This window comes from Felis catus, chromosome B1 (assembly GCF_018350175.1).
Source record: "Felis catus isolate Fca126 chromosome B1, F.catus_Fca126_mat1.0, whole genome shotgun sequence".
Classification (NCBI taxonomy): domain Eukaryota; kingdom Metazoa; phylum Chordata; class Mammalia; order Carnivora; family Felidae; genus Felis; species Felis catus.
The window spans coordinates 15,366,514-15,386,298 of NC_058371.1; the positions used below are offsets into that span (position 1 = coordinate 15,366,514).

A 19,785-nucleotide genomic window follows, 5' to 3' on the forward strand; every position below is an offset into this window, starting at 1 on the left:
CTGTGTTGATAACAATTTTTAAAGAGTGCCCATATTTGGAAAGTATACCCTGAAATAGTTATGGGGGGAAAATGATATGATGTGGATTTTGCTTCAGAATAGCGAGCTGAACCATATAAAATGGTTTTTGGGAATCAAAAATGGCTATCTATGGGGCACCCGGGTGGCTCAGTCGGTTGAGCATCCGACTTTAGCTCAGGTCGTGATCTCACCGTTCATGAGTTCGAGCTACATATCAGGTTCACTGCTGTCAGCACGGAGCCCACTCTGGATCCTCTGTCCCCCTTTCTCTCTGTCCCTCCCCCACTTGCACTCTCTCTTTCAAAAATAAACCTTTAAAAAAATGGTTGCCTGAAATCTGCAATTTCATATGGGATGGGGGGGAAAGCAATGGGGCCATGACTGAAATTAAAGGGCCATGAGCTGATTAATGTGGAAATTAGGGTGATGGTTGCAGAGTAAATTTTACTCAGTTGTCTCCTTCCTGTGTGCATAAACATTTTCTACAATACATAGTTAAAACTGGGGCACCTGGGTGGTTCAGTCAGTTAAGCTTCCAACTTCGGCTCAGGTCATGATCTTGCGGTCCGTGAGTTCAAGCCCCGTATCAGGCTCTGTGCCGACCTCTCAGAGCCTGGAGCCTGCTTCGGATTCTGCGTCTACCTTGCTCTCTGCCCCTCCCCTGCTCATGCTCTGTCCGTCTCTCAAAAAATGAATTAAATGTTTAAAAAAAATTTTTTTAAGTTAAAACAAAATTAGGTCTTAGTACCACTCTATTCAAAATAAGTCGGAAGGTAAAAATATTTAGAGTGAAACTGGAGGTTGCCTAAAATACACTGCCTAAAATGTTTGTTTTCCGCTGTGAATGGAAGGTGAGTATGTCCAACACTTTAACAGTTTATCTCAGCTTCCCCTCAAAGTCCATCTACCTTCACAAGATTAACTTTATATCAGAAGTAAATAGTCTTGTTGTTTTTTTTTTTCTTTCTATTTTACTAACTGGCTTGCTTTCAAACATCGTGCTGTCTGGACACTCTGGATTTTTTCTTTGACAGTGATTCTGGGTTAGGAATCAGAATACTTGGCATCACCTTTAAGGTCAGTTCTAAATGACCATGTGACTTTGGCCACATGACCTACACAGCCTTTGGGCCCACATCACTCTACTCCCTCTAGCCTCAGTTTCTCTACCTGCAAACGGAGTGCAGTGAACCCTAAGACAATCTTCTCTTCGATGGTCTATAGGCCTGGGAATGTAGTGCCTGCTCTTTGCTTGTCCACTGAAACTCATCCTCCATTTTCCGGGGACATCTGGCTCTTCTCTGGCTATTTAACAAGGGCTACGCAATCTAGGCACAAAGATCCTCAGGCCACAGGGGATTCCAGACTACACAGCCTACTGAAAAGCTCACACACACAAACACACCCCTATGGAAAACCCCTGGGAGTCCTGAGAAGTAGTTCTGGGCCAGGGGCGGTTGCAGAAAGAATCTCCTGAGAACCACACTAACAGGGTGTTCCAACGGGCCACTGTGCCCCCAACCTAACGGCCTGTCATGGAATATACACATAACGTATAGATGCTACATTTTAATATAAGTGTATAATACTTAATATACATTACATATATTTAATAGCCTAAAAATATGCTTCATGTGATCAGATAGTAGCTGGTTGCTGGAGCCCAGCTGAAACTAAGTGACCAGCTGGCAACAGTCTTGGGGACCAGATGGAGGCTGGAGTCCAGCTCAGTGTGAATTTGTGACTTCATTCATAAACTGCTCAGTGGAATTGCATTAAGCAGGGGATATGCGTGCTGGAGCCTACACGAGGGGACATGCCAAAGAGGATACATGAAAAGCACATAAAACACGACAGCCAAAGAAGAAAGGTTAAATACTTCACAGAGATCCCATGACTTGTTTTCATGAGACAGAAGAGGAATCATTAATACGGTCACAACTTTGGCTTTCTCTCTGAACAACCAAAGATTACCTTGATGTGCTTCACTCTGTCTTCTTTTTCTGTCTTTGGTTTCTTTCCTGTGGCAACAAATAGAATAGTTTTGAATTAACTCGTGAAGAACGTACAGAGAAGACATTTCCCCTCAATTCTTTCTGAAACTCTCACTGAACCTGTACATGTTTTAATCTATACGTGGTCAAAATTCCAAATGTTTCTTTGACTGTCTTTGGTGACCGGACAGTCACTTTCCCCAGCCAGGTAAAGGCAGGACCATCATCCACAGTGTGAACTACTGTTCCATCCTTGGAGTGACTACAGATGTGGAAATAACGAAATCACAAGGGTACTACAATATATACTCAGTGATCACGGTTTTCATCAGTAAATTTCTTTATCTACCTTTCTTAGAAGGTCTTTCAGATAACGGCAACATCCGGTATACTCTGAAGGCATTGTTTCCTTTCTTTATACTTTTATCTTTGACTTCTTCAATGTCAGGCAAGGAGTTCATGGCACATCGAAAATTCGCCTTCCATGTTTTTGGATCAGGTTTATCTACTCCTGGTTGATGCTTTCCTAACAAAAGAGCCAAAAGAATGAAGGTTAAGAAAAAGAGGGGAAGGGGTGCCTGGGTGACTCAGTCGGCTGAGCGCCCAACTTCATCTCAGGTCATGATCTCATGGTTTGTGAGTTCGAGCCCCGCGTCGGGTTCTGTGCGGACAGCTCAGAGCCTGGAGCCTGCTAAGGATTCTGTCTCTGTCTCTCTGCCCTCCCCACCCCTCTCAAAAATAAATATTAAAAAAAATTATTAAAAAAAAGAAAAAGAGGGGGAAAATATAGAGTAAAAATGCCCGGAAACACAAGAATGCTGGCTAGGTAGTGCAGAGAACCCTTTTAATTCCAGGCTCTACTTACAGCGGCCAACCATCCTGGTTTGCCTGGGACTGGGACTGAATTCCTGGGATGTGAGAATTTTTGTTTTAAAATCTGGACAGTTCTGGGAAAACTGGGACAAACTGGTCACTCTGGCTCTACCAAACAGCTTGAGAAAACCCTCATAACGGTAGAACAAAGGAGAATCAAGGTACATAACAGAGAAGGCTGGAAGGCCAGGAGGCCAACAAACCCAGATAACTGGAGTGTCTCTTTTTCATCTGACTCAAATATTAATCAGAACGCCGATTCCTGTAAATAGCTCCCTACTGAAATTTTGTTATAAAATGTCCAACTCTTGATTTTGGCCCAGGTCACGATCTCACGGTTCATGGGACTGAGCCCCGCGTCGGGCTCTGTTCTGAAAGCATGGAGTCTGCTTGGCATTCTCTCTCTCCCTCCCTCCCTCCCTCTCTCTCTCTATGCCCTTTCCTCGCTCTTTCTCGCTTACCTGCCAGAACAAATAAGTTCTATATTCCCCTGGTGCACACCTAGTGCGCCATAGTCAGAATCCCACATTTATAGGAAATTTAAGGACTAAGTTTCCCCAGCACGGGCACAGCATCACTTCTGAATGATGAAGTGTGTACCCCACGTGTCCTGGATGTGCCTGGGGACACGTCACCAGCTTTTCAGAGCTATCTTCACGAAGCCATAAGCCATATATGTGCAGTGAGAAAAAAACACAAAACGATGGTTAACACTGTATTACTGTAAAATCAAGATTTGCTAAGAGAATAGAATGTCAATGTTCTCACCAAACACAAAAATTAAAGGTAAATATGAGAAGTGACGGGTGGGTTCATTAATTTGATGGGGGGAAATCCTCTCACGGTGCATACATCAAATCATCACATTGTACGTCTTAAATATCTCACAATTTTATTTGTCAATCTATACCTCAATTTAAAAAAAACAGGGTGCCTGGGTGGCTCAGTCGGTTAAGTGTCCGACTCTGGCTCAGGTCATGACCTCACAGTTTGGGAGTTCGAGCCCTGCGTCAGGCTCTGTGCTGACAGCCGGGAGCCTGGAGCCTGCTTCAGATTCTGTGTCTCCCTCTCTCTCTGACCCTCCCCCACACATACTCTGTCTCTGTCTGTCTCTCTCTCGAGAATAAATAAACATTAAGAAAGAAAGAAAGAAAGAAAGAAAGAAAGAAAGAAAGAAAGAAAGAAAGAAAAAGAAGACATGTAAGCAACAACCGACAACAGCGTCTGCCTCTAGAGATGATGCGGGGCGTTTGCTACCTGTGTGGATGGCCCAGTTTCTAAAGAGTGGTGCATCTTTTTCCACATCCCACCCATGTCTAGCTGCATGCATCCAAGGGATCTGGAAAATCTTCTTTTCCTGAAAAACAAAAGCAAAAAAGCAACTGCAACCACGGGGTTCAGGCCACCTTTGCGGGAGGTTTGTAAGTCCTGGCTAGTAAGATTCTCTACTAAGTGTCACTGGGTTTGCTAAATGTCTGCAGTAAAATCCACTAGTAAACGCACCTCCCCACTAGGCCCCAAATCTTGATGGCCTATTCGGGAAAGATTCAGAGTCATGTGGAGTCTGGCAGCATAGGAATGTACTCCAAGGTCAATGTGATGATCTGGGGATATGCCAATGCGTTCTGTTACCTGCGTCATTTTTCCTTAAAGGACCACATATAACTGGTCACTGACTGCAACTTCTAATGCTTATTATTACCATTGGTTTCCATCATTTGCCAAAGAGGAACTCTGGTTGCCTTAGGCAAATTAAAAAGTAGGCAACTTTCCAAAATGACACCCATTTGTGCTGCTAAAAGGGAAATCGGGGTTATCTGGGGTCACCGGCACAGAGACTAACTACCTCAATCTACTCGTGTAGCCAACAGAAATCGAAGATGTGGTCTAATGTCCTAACCCCTAAGTGTCTACTGCCCTGCACGGAACATCAAGATGTACAAACAAAGACGTATTGAGTGTGCAGAGATGATACTACTTTTCTGGAGAAGTCTCTCAGTGCAATTCTCACAGTAGACCCCTTCCACCTCTCTTACAGCCCGAGAGGCAACTCAGAATAGCTGGAATCAACCCTGGCAAACACAGGATTAGAAACCAGAGCTTTGGAAACAAAGCCATGCCCGTGACTGGACAGGACCAGCAATTATTGTGTTCCCCTGGCACTTTACATCTGACTGTCCACGTGTTCCCATGGTCTCAGTTTTGTTCTCTGTGAGAACCTACGGAGCTCCACATGTTATTATTTCTCTTTCACAGTTGAGGAAACTGAGCAACAGAATTACATTCTATAGCCAAGGAAATTACTGTAGTGTCTGAATTCAAAACCACGTCACGTGATCCCACAATCACTTAATCACATCACACATTGTCTCCCAGTGGTCAGATTCAGATTTCCAATCCTATGACGCATCTGTTGTCTTGGATTCTGTGCAAACGAAGCCCAGGAAAACTATATTTTTTGAAGCCCTAAAGGTAGTTCTGGTAGTTTCTAGGTATGGAGATCCTTGCACAATACACTGGGGAAGGGGAGAAGATGTCAGTAGGGATTTTCCACCACCTTGGTTTCATACGACGAAAGACAGAAAGGGTCCCAACTGACCCAAAAGGGACTCAGTGCCTCTCTATAGAGCCAATCACAAAGGCTGAACTAAAAATATTTCAGAACATTTGAGAGTTCCCCAAAACCTGTTAAAATTAAAAAGAACTGAAAGTCAGAGGCTTTTCATAAACCCCTCCTTGTTCATTCTGTATCATCCACCGAGATTGCATGGTTTCAGGTTAGCTGTCTCCAAAGGGCAGTGATGAGCAAAGGTCTGAGTGAAATTTTATTTTTTAATGTAGATGAAAACCAGAGGGCAAAATCATTTTAATGTCATTTTTGATGTTCACATGAAAATGGAAAAAAAAAAGGAAAAGACATTTATTTCAGTGAAACAACTTCTCCTCAAGAGAACAACCAGGATCCAAAGGGTTATGCTTAAAGACCTAAACCCTTCATGGAATTTGCTGTTGCACCTTTCTGTAGGTCCAAGGAGTTCTGGAGGTCAGTCACCCAAGCTGAAATCTATCTCATTAAGCACAAAGGATTCTGGTATATAGATCTTCTCAAGCATTTGTGTCCATGCAGGTGCACGCGCGCACACACACACACACACACACACACACACACACCCTACCAAACCTAGTACCACAGAAATTATGCCCAAATCACAAAACCACAAACATAATGACTAAACCTAGCAATTATCCACCATGGATCCCTAGATCCTCTTTAATAGGCAAAGAGTCTGAACGGACCTTTGTTGAAAGCAGATAAATAACATGGCCAATAAGCACATAAAGACCCCTAGCATCACCAATCATTAGGCCAATGCAAATCAAAACAACAATGAGATACCATTTCCTACCCCAGGATGGCTAGATAAAATCAAAAAACAAGTAGTAAGTTATTGGTAAGGATGTGGAGAAACTGGAACCCTCACACATTGCTGGTGGGAATGTCAAATAGGGTAGACACAGTAGAAATCAGTTTGGCTAGTCCTCAAAAAGTTAAACACAGAGTTCTCACATGACCCAGTAATTTCACTCAAAAAAATCACAAACCAGTGTTCAAACAAATATTTATACATGAATGTTCAAAACAGTGCTACTCACAACAGCCAAATGTCCATCAACTGATGAATGGATAAAGAAAATATTGTACATGCATTAAATGGAATATTATTCAGCCACAAAAAGGAATGTACTATTGACACAAGCTACAACATGAATGAACCTTGAACATTACACTAAGTGAAAGAAGCCTTCTACAAAAGGCCGCCTATTGAATGGCTCCATTTATATGAAATGACTAGAAAAGGTGAATCCAAAGAGACAGAAAGCAGACTAGTTGATGCCTTGCACAAGGAAAGGATTTGCAGTGCCTTGCAATGGAAAGTGACTGCTTGGGGCGCCTGGGTGGCGCAGTCGGTTAAGCGTCCGACTTCAGCCAGGTCACGTTCTCGTGGTCCGTGAGTTCGAGCCCCGCGTCGGGCTCTGGGCTGATGGCTCAGAGCCTGGAGCCTGTTTCTGATTCTGTGTCTCCCTCTCTCTCTGCCCCTCCCCCGTTCATGCTCTGTCTCTCTCTGTCCCAAAAATAAATAAATGCTGAAAAAAAAATTTTTTTAAAACAAAAAAAAAAAAAAAAGAAAGTGACTGCTTAACGGGCATAGTGTCGTCCTCTTGGGGTGATGAAAATTCTGGAGTTGTAGTGGCGATGGTTGTGTAACACTGTGAGTATACTTAATGCCACTGAATTGTACATTTTAAAATGGTTAAAGTGGTAAATTAAAAAAAAATACATGTAACTTTTTTAAAGTGTATTTATTTACTTTGAGATAGAGTGTGAGTGGAGGAGGGGCAGAGAGAAAGGGAGAGAGAATCCTAAGCAGGCTCTATGCTGTCAGCACAGAGCCCAACGAGGAGCTTGATCTCACAAACCATGAGATCATGACCTGAGTTGAGATCAAGAGTTGGACTCTTACCCAGCTAAGCCACCCAGGTATCCCCAAAAAACTACATGTTACTTTTAACTACTTTTTCCTGTTGCAAAAAATAAACAACTAACAAACATAACACATATATCTTTTTTTTTTAAGACTATGTTAAAAGATAAAGAAGGGGAGACTCATTTTAAAACTGGAAGAGATTCTGGGGGCACCTGGGTGGCTCAGTCAGTTGAGCACCCGACTTCGCCTCAGATCATGATCTCGTGGCTTGTGAGTTTGAGCCCCACGTTGGGCTCTGTGCTGACATCTCAGAACCTGGAGCCTGCTTTGGATTCTGTGTCTCCCTCTCTCTCTGCCCCTCTCCCACTCATACTCGCTCTCTCTCTTTCTCAAAAATAAAAACATTAAAAAAAAATGTAACGCACTGGAAGAGATTCTGACGAGTAAACATTCTGGTCATAGATCTTTATGTCCCAAAGGTTTGATAATGACATTGCTCCATGTCTGTGTAGACTCTGGGACATCAGTACTTGCTATGAGAACCCTGAGTGTCCCATCTACATAGGATGTGCCTACCATGTATGGAAGGATGGCATGTTACAGACTCTACCAGTGCTTATACAGAGAGAGGACTCTGCCTACCTACCTGAGGGCAAGAGAGAGAAGCACTGCTTGAACTGAGAAGAACATTTAAGATTATCTTGAGTAATGCAGAACAAACATACCTTGGCCCCAAGTGGAAACTAGCTCATTTAACTTTCTCTGCTTCTTCTCTCCTCCACTGTCTATAAGATGTTCCAATCTACTCTGCTATTTTTGTTTGGACTCCTTACCTTGATCTGAGGTGGACTGATATTTATATAAACACAAGCCTGCTTATGAATGAAAGGATAAGGTCTGAAACTACCTAGGGACACCGTACGCTTGGAGAGTGGCCTTGGCCCCGGGGCCCAGGTAGGTCTCCCACATGAAATGAGAACTCCAAGAACCAGAGTGGGAATCAATCAGAGCTACAAAGCAAACAACGAGCCTGGATGTGGCTGCCTCCTTCCCTCCTCAAAAAATGGCCCAGAGAAACCACAAACAAGCGTTTGGACCTATCCAGAAATGACCTGGTCTCTTCCACAAGTCAATGGCAAAAAGGGAAAAAAAGGAGGAGCTACCGTTCATTATCATGACAATCAGGAGACACTTCGACTCAGACCAACCAAACACAACCTGTGAGCCTTCTCTGGATTCTGACTGAACAAGTCAACTGTAGAAACACATTTTGGGAATAGTCGAGGCATTTCGGATATGGACGGTGCAGTGATGATGTTAAAAAATTACGATTAATTATGATTTATTTATGCTTATACAATTGATAATGGTATGGTGAACATATAGAAAATGGTTTTAAGTCTTATACATGTATGCTGTCAGGGAGTTGCTTTCAAATACCACACACACACCAATTTTTTAAATGTTAACAATTGTTGGGGCATCTGGATGGCTCAGTTGGTTGAGAGCCTGACTTCGGCTCAGGTCATGATCTCGCGGTTCGTGAGTTTGAGCCCCACATCAGGTTGCTATCAGCCAGCTGTCAGCGTGCAGCCTGCTTCGATCTTCTGCCTCCCCCTCTCTCTCTGCCCTCCCCGCTCACGCTCGCTCTCTCAAAAATAAATAAAACATTTTTAACAAATGTTAATAATGGTTACATCTAGAGGCGAGTTTTAAAACTACACGGGATTTTGCGGGATTTTGCTACACTCTTCTCTCTAGCCATTATACCATTTAAACCTACTGTGTATGTGTGCAAATGCTCCTAATAAAAAGTGACGGGCCCTGGGGTGCCTGGGTGGCTCAGTCCGTTGAGTGTCCCACTCTTAATTTCGGCTTAGGTCATGATCCCAGGGTTGTGGGATCGAGCCCCCCAGAGGGCTCCATGCTGACTATGGAGCCTACTTAAGATTCTCTCTTTTCCTCTGCCCCTCCCCCTCCTCTTTCTACACAAATATCAAACAAAAGTAACGGGCGGGAGGGAGGCCCAGCACCCAGCCAGTGAGCAGTAACAACCGAGACCTCCCTGGCCTGCCCTCCAGGGCCTTCCAGCATGGAGTACGCCCCCATCAACGCCAACACATTCTGAACAACGCAGGTAAGGCCTAAGTGAGTAACAGAGCCCCACGGACAGGGCCGTTTTCTAAGAGTCCCCACCAGTCTTCAGCAGGAGAAGAGATTTTACGACGACCTCAAGCCACAGAACGCAAGCAGGAATTTCAGGCAGAATGCTTGTGAAGGAGAAGGAAAGAACAGCAAGGTCTCAAATATTTAGCTGGGCAGACGAATGCCAAAGCCTCAGTTAGCAGAAACCTAGATAAAGATGCCCCGAGGAGGTGGAGGTACGGAGAGAAAAGGTCCTGATGCCACCCGAGGTGCACAGTGCCGGTGACAGCCCTGCCTGAGCACACAGACAACCTTGCAGACGCTCTGCCCAGGCCGGTGGGCGGCCCGTATGACCGGTCCCCAGGGCGCACGCGGCCTCCTGTGCCTCAGAGGCCTCACTGCGGCAGCCACGGCCCGCTCAGGCGGAGGGCCAGCAGGGGGGCCAGACGAGGCGGCCGAGGGGTCTCCTTTCCCGCTCCGCCAGGGAAGAGAACTCACAAGCCAGGAGCCAGCTGAGCGGAGCTCAACGGGGAGGGCCACCTGACAGGGGTGGAGCGTTCGCTGCACAGAGAAGAATCCATTTCCTTTGCGGTCCTCTCTCAGGAAAATCACGGACGAAGTAGATGGAAGAAAAGGTGTCGCGGTGGAGTCCCAGCGAGGAAGCAGTCCCAAGAGGGTGGATTTCCTTCTCACAGGCTGTCCCCAAACTGCCATAGACGGGGCAGCGTATAGCCCAGGACCGTGCTGGAGGCCGGAAACCCAGAGCCAAGAGGTCAGCAGGGTCGCATCTCCTTCAGAGGCTGTAAGGACAGTCCTCCCTTGACACGTCCAGCTTCGGGTGGGGTCAGGCGCTCCTTGGCTTAGTGGATCCATCTCTCCAATCTCTGCCTCTGTCTTCACTCCGTCTTCTGCTCTGTGTGGGTCTTCTCCTCTCCGCCTCTTCTATGGACACTTGTCACTGCATTGGCCCAGCTGGATCTCATCTTGAGATCTTTAACTCTTCCCAAAGACCCTTTCTCCCAGCAAGGACACGTCCACAGGTTCCGGGGGTAAGGAAGTGGATATATGGTTTGCAGGGGGGCGGGGGCACAATTCAGCCCTACTGAAAGGACAGTTCACTGCACCATATCAAGTGCCTCCTCATACAGGGGACGCAATAACATGTGAAGTTTGCTACTGCATCAAGCCAGCCAAACTGGTGGATATATTTTTGTACGAGGAAAAAAAAAAGAAAGTACTTCTCTTCAGAAATCAGGAACTTCTGTGTTAATTTCGTACTCTGAATCGATATAGCCAAGTTACCTTGTTCTTTAAAACGTACTCCTACCAGGGTGCCGGGGTGGTTCCATTGGGTAAGCCTCCATCTTCCGCTCAGGTCATGATCTCACAGCTCGTGAGTCTGAGCCCTACGTCGGGCTCTGTGCTGACAGCTCAGAGCCTGGAGGCTGCTTTGGATTCTGTGTCTCCCTCTTTCTCTGTGCCTCCACTACCAGCTCTCTGTCTCTGTCTCTGCCTCTCTCAAAGATGAATGAACATTAAAAAAAATTGTTTTTAATATAATCCTACTTAATGACTCTGCACCTTGGCTTCCTGGTCTGTAAAATGGAAAACCTAACAGTATCTACCCCATTGTGGGGATTACATGAGCTCATGCACGGATCTTGCTTAAAGGAGTAGCTGTTGTTACTATTATCATTGAGTACCCCACATTTCTTCAACTCCCCTCTCCTTATAATTCCACTTGTGCCCCTGCTGACCACGGAGGCCAAGGCCCAACCTGATTTATTTGGAGCAGGCTAGTTACAAAACCCCTCCAGGATACAAATCTAAAACGCTAGAGATACGGCCAGCCTAGAAAAACATTTTATTTGCCATGCGACGTTGAGATACACGACAGCTCCCATGAAGTGGACATATGGTTTACTTAAGTGATTTCTATTTACTTTTTACCCCACCTTGTTTCAGAAAGGACCCACTGAAACCGATGCGCTCAAATCCAATACATTTAAAATAAGTGAACCAAAAAAGTGGATGAGGAAAAAAGAAATAAGGCTTGACAGCTATCTGAAAAGCAAAGATGAAGCCAGGAGTGATCTTAGTCAACACAATCAGGCTGTAGTATCCTGCACACTTGTGAGAAGAGGGCCACAATCAGGCTCTAAGCACTCAACCATGTGATAAAAGATGAGGCCTGACCAGCTGAATTATTCATTGGGTCCTTAAGATGAAAATGAGTGGGGAGGCAGAAGAGAAAAAGGAAATTTACTCAGAAGAACTGAGATATTCCTGGTAGGGGGAGAGAAACTTCCCTCTTGGGCCCCCTGAAAGACAGCGTGATATGTTAGATGCTTTTCTAGCTGGTAACTATATATTTTCAGGGGTTCTTTATTTTGACATCCGCTCTCTTCCTGATTCACTCCCAACAGGTAGGATCAATTAGACTGAGAGTTTGGGGTTGATAAAGTCAGAGAGTATTTATGTGTATGTGTGGGTTGTAAACGACAGACTACTTTTTTAGGACAAGTAGGCACACGGTGTTTCACAATAAAAAGAAAAGACAGGGGCACTTGGGTGACTCAGCTGGTTAAGTGTCTGACTCTTGGTTTCGGTGCAGGTCATGATCTTGCTGTCTCGTAGGTCAGAGCCCCACATCGGGCTCTGTGCTGACAGTGCAGGGCCAGCTTGCGATTCTCTCTCTCTTGCCCTTTCTCTCTGCCCCTCCCCCACTCATGCTGTCTCTGTCTCTCAAACAATAAATAAATAAACTTAAAAAAAAAAAAGAAAGAGATGTTTTTTTTTTTAAATTTTTTTTTTTTTTCAACGTTTTTGTTTATTTTTGGGACAGAGAGAGACAGAGCATGAACGGGGGAGGGGCAGAGAGAGAGGGAGACACAGAATCGGAAACAGGCTCCAGGCTCTGAGCCATCAGCCCAGAGCCCGACGCGGGGCTCGAACCCACGGACCGCGAGATCGTGACCTGGCTGAAGTCGGACGCTTAACCGACTGCGCCACCCAGGCGCCCCAAGAAAGAGATGTTTTTAAAGACAAAACCAAAAGTCTTCTCCATAGAGAATACTGAGAAGAAAGCCAATATGCCCCATTCCCAATGTAAAACCCAAGAATTTCCACGTCCTCTGATCCTAGAAAGCCAGGAGAAGCGAGAGAAAAATTCAGAGAAGGAAGAGGGTAAGAATCATTAAAGAAAAACACAGATCATTTTGGGTGGGTTGGTTTTGTAATTAACAAGCATCAGATTCTGAATACAAGGAATACAATTTTACTTTCTGGCAGTCTATATGTATGTGGTTTTAGTAAGGACCCCCTCCTCCTCCTCCTCTTCCTCCTCCTCCTCTCTCTCTGTCTCTCTGTCTCTCTCTGTCTCTCTCAGTCTCTCTCTCTCACACACACACAAGCACCCAACACACTTACCTTGTTAAGCCACTTCAGCCCCGGTATTGTATTTGAATTTATCTGTTCCTCCAGCCATGGGCGCATTCGCATCCTTTCCACGGGCATGGTACCCTTCTGCAAAGAGAAGCACAGTTATTAGGCAATTCTGCCACTGCCTGCCATGTCTGCACTAGAAAGTTCTAGACCCCTGCCTGACCGCCCTCCACGATCCCCCTCCTTTGCCCAAAACCACGCAGCTGATGTGTACATGGGGACTGGAGGGCTAGGGCGGGCACTGGGGGCTCTGCATCGAGCCCGCCTGCCCACCCTGGGCACGCTTACTCCGCCGGAGCCGGCTCAGTGGGTCAGTGGTTTGAGCCAGGCCTGCTCTTGGCGGAGACGGTTCCAGGGACGTAGGACGCCTGAGCTGGCAGAAATTCTGCGGGCTCAAAGGTCCGAACAGCCCTGAGTGACCTGGCCTAACGCAAGGTCTTAAGACCCCCGCCCCAACCTGGCCGTGTTTATAGCAGACGCATTCCGTGTATTACCAGGCCAGTAATGGGAGGACCAGTATCTTACAAATACCTCTGGGCATTATCCTTCTAAGAGCCCAGGATGGACAGGGCAAAACAGTTGTGGGTAAGAGTTCTTAGAACCAATTCATTGCCTCTGGGAATCGGGCTGCCAAAATGCTTTGAACCCCCGATCTTTGCACTTTAAAGCCTAAAAGAATCAGTTCACTTGGCTCCAAGGTCTTTCACCAGCGAGCTCTCCCGTTCGGACATATCCTGTCGGCTTCCAGGGCACAGCAGCATCTGGCTCTGGCTTCAGCTCTGCGCTCACTCATGCATTCTCTTGCCCCCTCCCTCATCGGTCTTCCTTTACAAGTGTGCACGGCACCCCACCCCCCCTGCCCTGAGACCACCCTCCCCTTCCGTCTGCAAACAGCTGCATGGTCTCAACGCGGTTCCTCTACCAGCCCACATAAGGCCTCTCTCCCCTCCTTCCAGATACCTTTCTAGATACTCTTTCTTCCCTTGCCCACTTAAAACATCCAGAGTGGAATCACTAACAAAGTACTGCCTGCCACTCCTTCATCCTGTTTGCACACCAATCTAAATTTGAGATGGGATTCAAAAGCAAAGAGGAGGCCAACTCAAGCCCCCACTCTATAAAGCGTCACGGGCAGTGGGACATTATCCTCTTTTCAACCCTTCGTCGCATCTTCCTTCTTTTACTCATTTCCTCCTCCAAAACTGAGCTCTGAAAATTCTACCGAGATGAATTTGCATTGAGATGGGCGAAGTTTCAGTTACACTCTCTTGCAGCTTGCTGAGGACTTCTCTCCTCTGTGCCTCCCCCAGCTCATGCCAGAGTGCAAGCATCACCACGTGAACCACGTGGGACCGCGTCCTTGGCCTCTCGAGCCTAATTACATTCTAGAACCTGCATTTCCCTTGCACATCTCTCCCAGTTCGGATGCACTCACGGTTGCAGATGCCTCGGGCTCTGCTCTCTCAACACACCGTGCTCTCTGCTCCTCCCTCCCCGGCCTTGTCCATCCTGACCCAGCCTCCAAGACCCTTCTGCCCTCCTCCTCCACGGGCCTCCCCGGACCACTCCAGCCTGAATACATCCCTCCCCTCCTGGACTTCCCCAACAGTCACTGATCTTACCCTGCTGCTCGTTTGAGAATCAAACATTGCTTTAGGGCGGCTCTCTGCTGTCTTTATTCTTACCCAACTCTTACCTTAACTATAAACTTTCCCACTGCACACCCGCCCTCTCCCTGACCAACCCGTAAGCTCTTTAAGAGGAGGAATTCTACCTCTCATAGGTCTTTTATATTCCTACAAAGCCCGAACGCTGCCTTCCACGCAGGAGATGTTCAAACAAGATCCAGGCCAGCTCGAAAGGTGTGCCAGGCTGGGCTGCCATCGCAGATTGGCCCCCATCCGCTCCCGTGGAGGCTCTGGGCCACTCTTTGAGACACGTAACAGGAGCCTCAGGGACAGGCCCAAAGGAGCTCCCGACACAGCGGTTCTTAATGGCCCTGAAGTCACTCCACTCGCTTTCATTCATCCACCCACTCAGAGACATTTATTGAGAGCGATACTCCAGGAACAGGAAAAGGTAAGACATCCTCTAGCATCTAGGAACTCCCAGCCGAACAGGAAACAGGTAAGAAGACATTTCCATACCAAATGAAGAGTCCTGGGTACAGAATGATACCAGGAAGCAGTCAGCAAGAGAGAGGGTGCCAGAAACAGGCTGGTCCCGCGGGGCCTAGAAAACCATGCCTGGGCCTGTGGCCATCATCCCAAGACTGAAGGGGAAACTGGAGACTGATGCAGATAAATGCCATGATCCATTTTGTTAACAGGAAAGGTAAGAGTGGATTACAGAATCCAGACCAGCGTTCACCAGCCTTAATGTGCACACAAATCTTCATTTGGAAGATGGAGCCCTGTGAGTCTATGTTTCTTTTTTTAAGTTTATTTATTTATGCTGAGAGAGAGAGAGAGAGAGAGAGAGAGAGAGAGAGAGAGAATGAGCAGGGGAGGGGCAGACAGAGAGGGAGACAGAGAATCCCGAGCAGGCTCCGTGCTGTCAGCACACAGAGCCCGACGCAGCACTTAAACTCATGAACCGTGAGATCGTGACCTGAGCCGTGATCAAGAGTCGGACACTTAACTGACTAAGCCACCCAGGCACCCGTGGTTCCATTTTTCTAATAAACTCTTGGGTCCTGGAACCAGACTCAAAGGAGCAAGGCTCTAGATTGCCTTTTACTTTTAATTATCAGCCACCTGCTCTTCTGTGACTTCCTGCACAGCCTGGTCCTTCAGGCAGGCAGACCTCCTCCACCGGTCTTAGCGTCTCAGGTTGTGGTTCATCCCTTATTCATTCACATTCTGCACCTTCCTAACAAACCTCACGCTATTACTTACCGAGCCAAAATGCTATGGAAATTACACATGTAACACATTTTCTAAATCTTCAATCAGGACTGTCATTAATCATAAGCAGGTCTGTAGGAAAGGCAAACACGTGCAAGTATTGCCTTATCAGAGTAGGACAAACTCTGTGACAAAGGGCTTCACTTGGGCCGCCTGGGTGGCTCAGTCGGTTAAGCATCCGACTTCAGCTCAGGTCACGATCTCCCAGTTTGCGGGTTCGAGCCCCACATCAGGCTCTGTGCGGACAGCTCAGAGCCTGGAGCCTGCTTCGGACTCTGTGCCTCCCTCTCTCTCTGCCCCTCTCAACACTCTCTCTTAAAAAAAAAATAAATAAACAAACATTAAAAAAAATTTTTTTAAGGGTTTCACTTATTTCAGTTTCTATGTTTTGTTATGTTTTAAACAGCTAGGACATCCCTGATGTTAAACAAGAAAACCTGATCCTTTTACCTGAAGATACTTCCTCTATTTATACTTGATTTTATAGCCCGGCCCCACTTCCCCCACTAAAAAAGTAATGAATTACCAGTGGTGTTGCCACATGACACGGAAGAAAACAGGTGTTATTGACACAGATTTCCCATGACCATCAGAAGTTGAGTGTGCACCCTGACTTCTGTGAAAGAAGCAAAAGTAGAATTCTCTTCTGGGCTTAGCCCCAGAAACTCATCATTTAGTGTGAACTAAAAATAAATTATACTTCTAGAGATTAAAAGGCAGGGATGACAGTCACAGAGGGTCAGAGACCGAATACGGAGAAAAGATGCTTACTCGGCATGTATTTTCTAGCTTCTGTCCAGGAAATTCACAGTGACAGACTGGTCTTCCTTCTGTAAGGCAAGTTTCCCGTAGGCACCAGTTCCCATGGCCCATATGAAACTCTAACAGAGTTGAGGAAGGCACAGGACTGGTTAGAAAAGACACAGAGGGGCTATTTTTGCCAAGAAAACCAAAGTATGCCAGAAATCAACACACTTGTGTTCCAGTCCTGACTTTGCCATGATTAGCGGGTGCCCTTGCACTAGTCACTCAAACCCTCCGGTCCACACTTCGATCCCCTAGGAAAATGAAGAGGTTTCAAAAAGATAATATGCCAAGTCATCCATGACTCCAGGAATCCTTTTGTAACATGAAGGCTCATCATCTGATGTATCTTTTTTTGGTAAGCTTCTATCTATTCTTGTACACTGGGTTGTTTTTAAAAGTCAAATGCTGGGGTGCCTGGGTGGCTCAGTCGGTTGAACGTCCTGACTTTGGCTCAGGTCACGATCTCACAGTTGGCGAGTTTGAGCCCCTCGCCAGGCTCTGTGCCGACAGCTCAGAGCCTGGAGCCTGCTTCGGATTCTGGGTCTCCCTCTCTCTCTGCCCCTCCCCCACTCATGCTCGCTCTCTCTCTCTCTCTCTCTCTCTCTCTCTCTCTCCGTGTGTCTCAAAAATAAACATTAAAAAAATTTTTTTAATTTAAAAGTGAAACGCTAAAGTCTTGAGTTTCCATAAACCTAAAATACAGAGCATCTACCATCAAGCCCGACAAAAGGCACTTTCTAAAGCCACCTATCACTATACCTTCTAGATACAGGGTTGGTCTCATCTTTAAAACCACAGAATCAGCCTATAAATCAGTTCAGTATATGGCGGGTATTTAGGGCACCGCGATGCTGCATAAACGCAAACAAGCTATTTCCTGGAACACAGTGACTGAACTCATAGCAAGTGAACAGCCCCCATGAAGATGACACTGTTATGGTCCTGCTTAGCGCCATTAACAGTGATCTTGAATTTTAACCTGAATCACTGAAGTTTGGATCTTGGAGTGGTAACAGAAATGGCTACTATTTACTGAGCACATACTATATGCCAAGTCTTAAAACCAGAGTTTTCTAGGAGTTCCTCATGTAATTTTTATAACCCTGGAAGGCAGGGACTTTAAAATTCCATATCACAGATGAGAGGACAGGTAAAGGAACAGTTCAACGCAACCCGCTAGTAAGTAGGAGAGCCAAGGCTCTCATTCATGTCTCTCTGAAATGCCCAGATTCAGAAACCCTAACACCTGCTTTTTTTCTTACTCTAGAAAGCACTCAGTTATGATGGTCTTTTAACCGTTCTACGTACTGAGCCTTTCCCAACTCCTGTCTGCTTTGCATACCACTGACATATTAAATTTCCTAAAATACCACTTAAATCACGTTAATGTTCTTTTCTAGAGACTTCTAAACATCCCTGCTGGATTTAAGATAATAAAATCCTTGGCTGAGTGGAGGAGGGGTGCACTTCTGATAATGACACAATGGGTAATTCAGACCTAACTCCCAAGGTGAATAACAAGAAAACCTGTACAAAACATGTGTGTGTGTGTTTTTAATCCGTTTAGAAGAATCAGAGAGCTAACAAGGTAGTAAAGAATTAGGACGGCAGGGTCTGGGAGAAGAATGAAACCCGGGAAGGTAAGCCTGACGTTTGGGGCACTCTTTTCCCAGCCTGGGGGCATCTGCTGATCCCAGAACTAGGGGGATAAAAACTGAAGATCAGGAGCCAACTAGGAAAAGGGAGTCCTGGAAACCACACACACACACACACACACACACACACACACACACACACACAAGCTTGTTTGGGATAAAACTAAATGGAAAGACACTGACCTCAGAGACTGAAGCCTAGCTCTGAATCACCTCAATCCCTGTGCAAATTAAAATGATCTGGAACTCCCAGAAGCAAATGTAAATTATATCTTGAGGAAGACAACATTATCCTAGGATTTATATTATCTCTGGAGTTTTTCATACGCAACGGTGAGCATTCAATCAATCTGGCTGAGAACACAAGGATAAATAAAAAAATCAATGAAATATGGACAACAAAAAGAGACCCACAGGGATTCTGACACAGGTCTTTCACAGATACAATGGAGACGCAGATACCAAAAGTTTTCAGACACAGTCTTTAAAACACGAGTGCTTAACATGTTCAAGGAAATAAAAACAAGACAGAAAATGTTCGCAAAAACCTAGAACCTAAAAAAGAAATTCTAAAACTAAAGGGCAAGGGCACCTGGGTGGCCCATTCAGTTAAGCACTGATTAACTTGATTTTGGCTCAGGTCGTGATCTCATGGTTTGCGGGTTCGAGCCCTGACTTGGATTCTGTGCTAACAGTGTGGAGCCTGCTTGGGATTCTCCCTCTCTCCCTCTCTCTGCCCCCGCTTTTCAAAATCAATAAATAACTCAAAAAAATAAAAAAATAAAACTAAAGAGCAAATAATTAAAATTAAGAACTCAACAGACGGGTGTACCAACATATTAGACATCATAAAAAAAAAAAATCAGCGAACCAGAACAGAAGTCAGAAGGAAATAAACAGAATGAAGCACTTAGAGGCAGAAGAGTGGAGAATGTTACAAAGAACATAAAATCCATAGGAGATTCTATTTTAGATCTAAAAAGATGTAAAACATGGGCAGTTTGTAGTTCCACGAAGACACGAGAAAGAATGAGGCAAAAAGCGATGTTTGGAGACCATGACCAATTATCTTAATAACTTGCTACAAACCCCAAACAGACAAACACGAATGAAACCACACCTAAGCATACTATAGTGTGTTTGCTGAACACCAAAACTATAGCGAAAAATCTTAAAAACAGCTGGGGGAGGGGGTGGGGGGAGGGTGGGGAATGGGCATCACCTTTAAAGAGCAAAGAACAACACCCCCAAGACCCAGAAGCCTTACAGTTACTACTACTCAACAGAAACCAGGGAAGACAGAAGACAATGGAAAGGTGTCTCCAAAAGTACTGAAAGAAACAGCTATTTTTAAAAGTTTATAGACAGCGAGTATTTCCTTCAAGAATGAAGTGGAAATAAAAGCATCTTCACTCAGAGAAAAACAGAGCGTTTCCACCAGCAGCCCCACAGC

At 45.6% G+C, this 19,785-nt stretch overlaps 1 protein-coding gene across 6 annotated transcripts in view; it reads right to left on the reverse strand.

Annotated features, from left to right (window-relative positions):
- Window positions 1–19,785, reverse strand: part of IRF2 (interferon regulatory factor 2) — a 91,191-nt gene that overhangs the window by 29,441 nt on the left and 41,965 nt on the right. For 5 of the 6 annotated variants that reach the window (XM_006930565.5, XM_045055211.1, XM_011281380.4 and 2 more), the window contains 4 exons: window positions 12,950–13,045; window positions 4,146–4,245; window positions 2,365–2,541; window positions 1,996–2,042 (listed from right to left, as the gene is read on the reverse strand). In XM_006930565.5, coding sequence (XP_006930627.1) covers window positions 1,996–2,042; window positions 2,365–2,541; window positions 4,146–4,245; window positions 12,950–13,036 — 411 coding nt within the window. In that variant the 5' untranslated portion in view covers window positions 13,037–13,045. Of the gene's footprint in view, window positions 1–1,995; window positions 2,043–2,364; window positions 2,542–4,145; window positions 4,246–12,949; window positions 13,046–14,738; window positions 15,341–19,785 lie in introns of those variants that run through there. The other variant, XM_019828251.3, reaches the window with a different exon arrangement.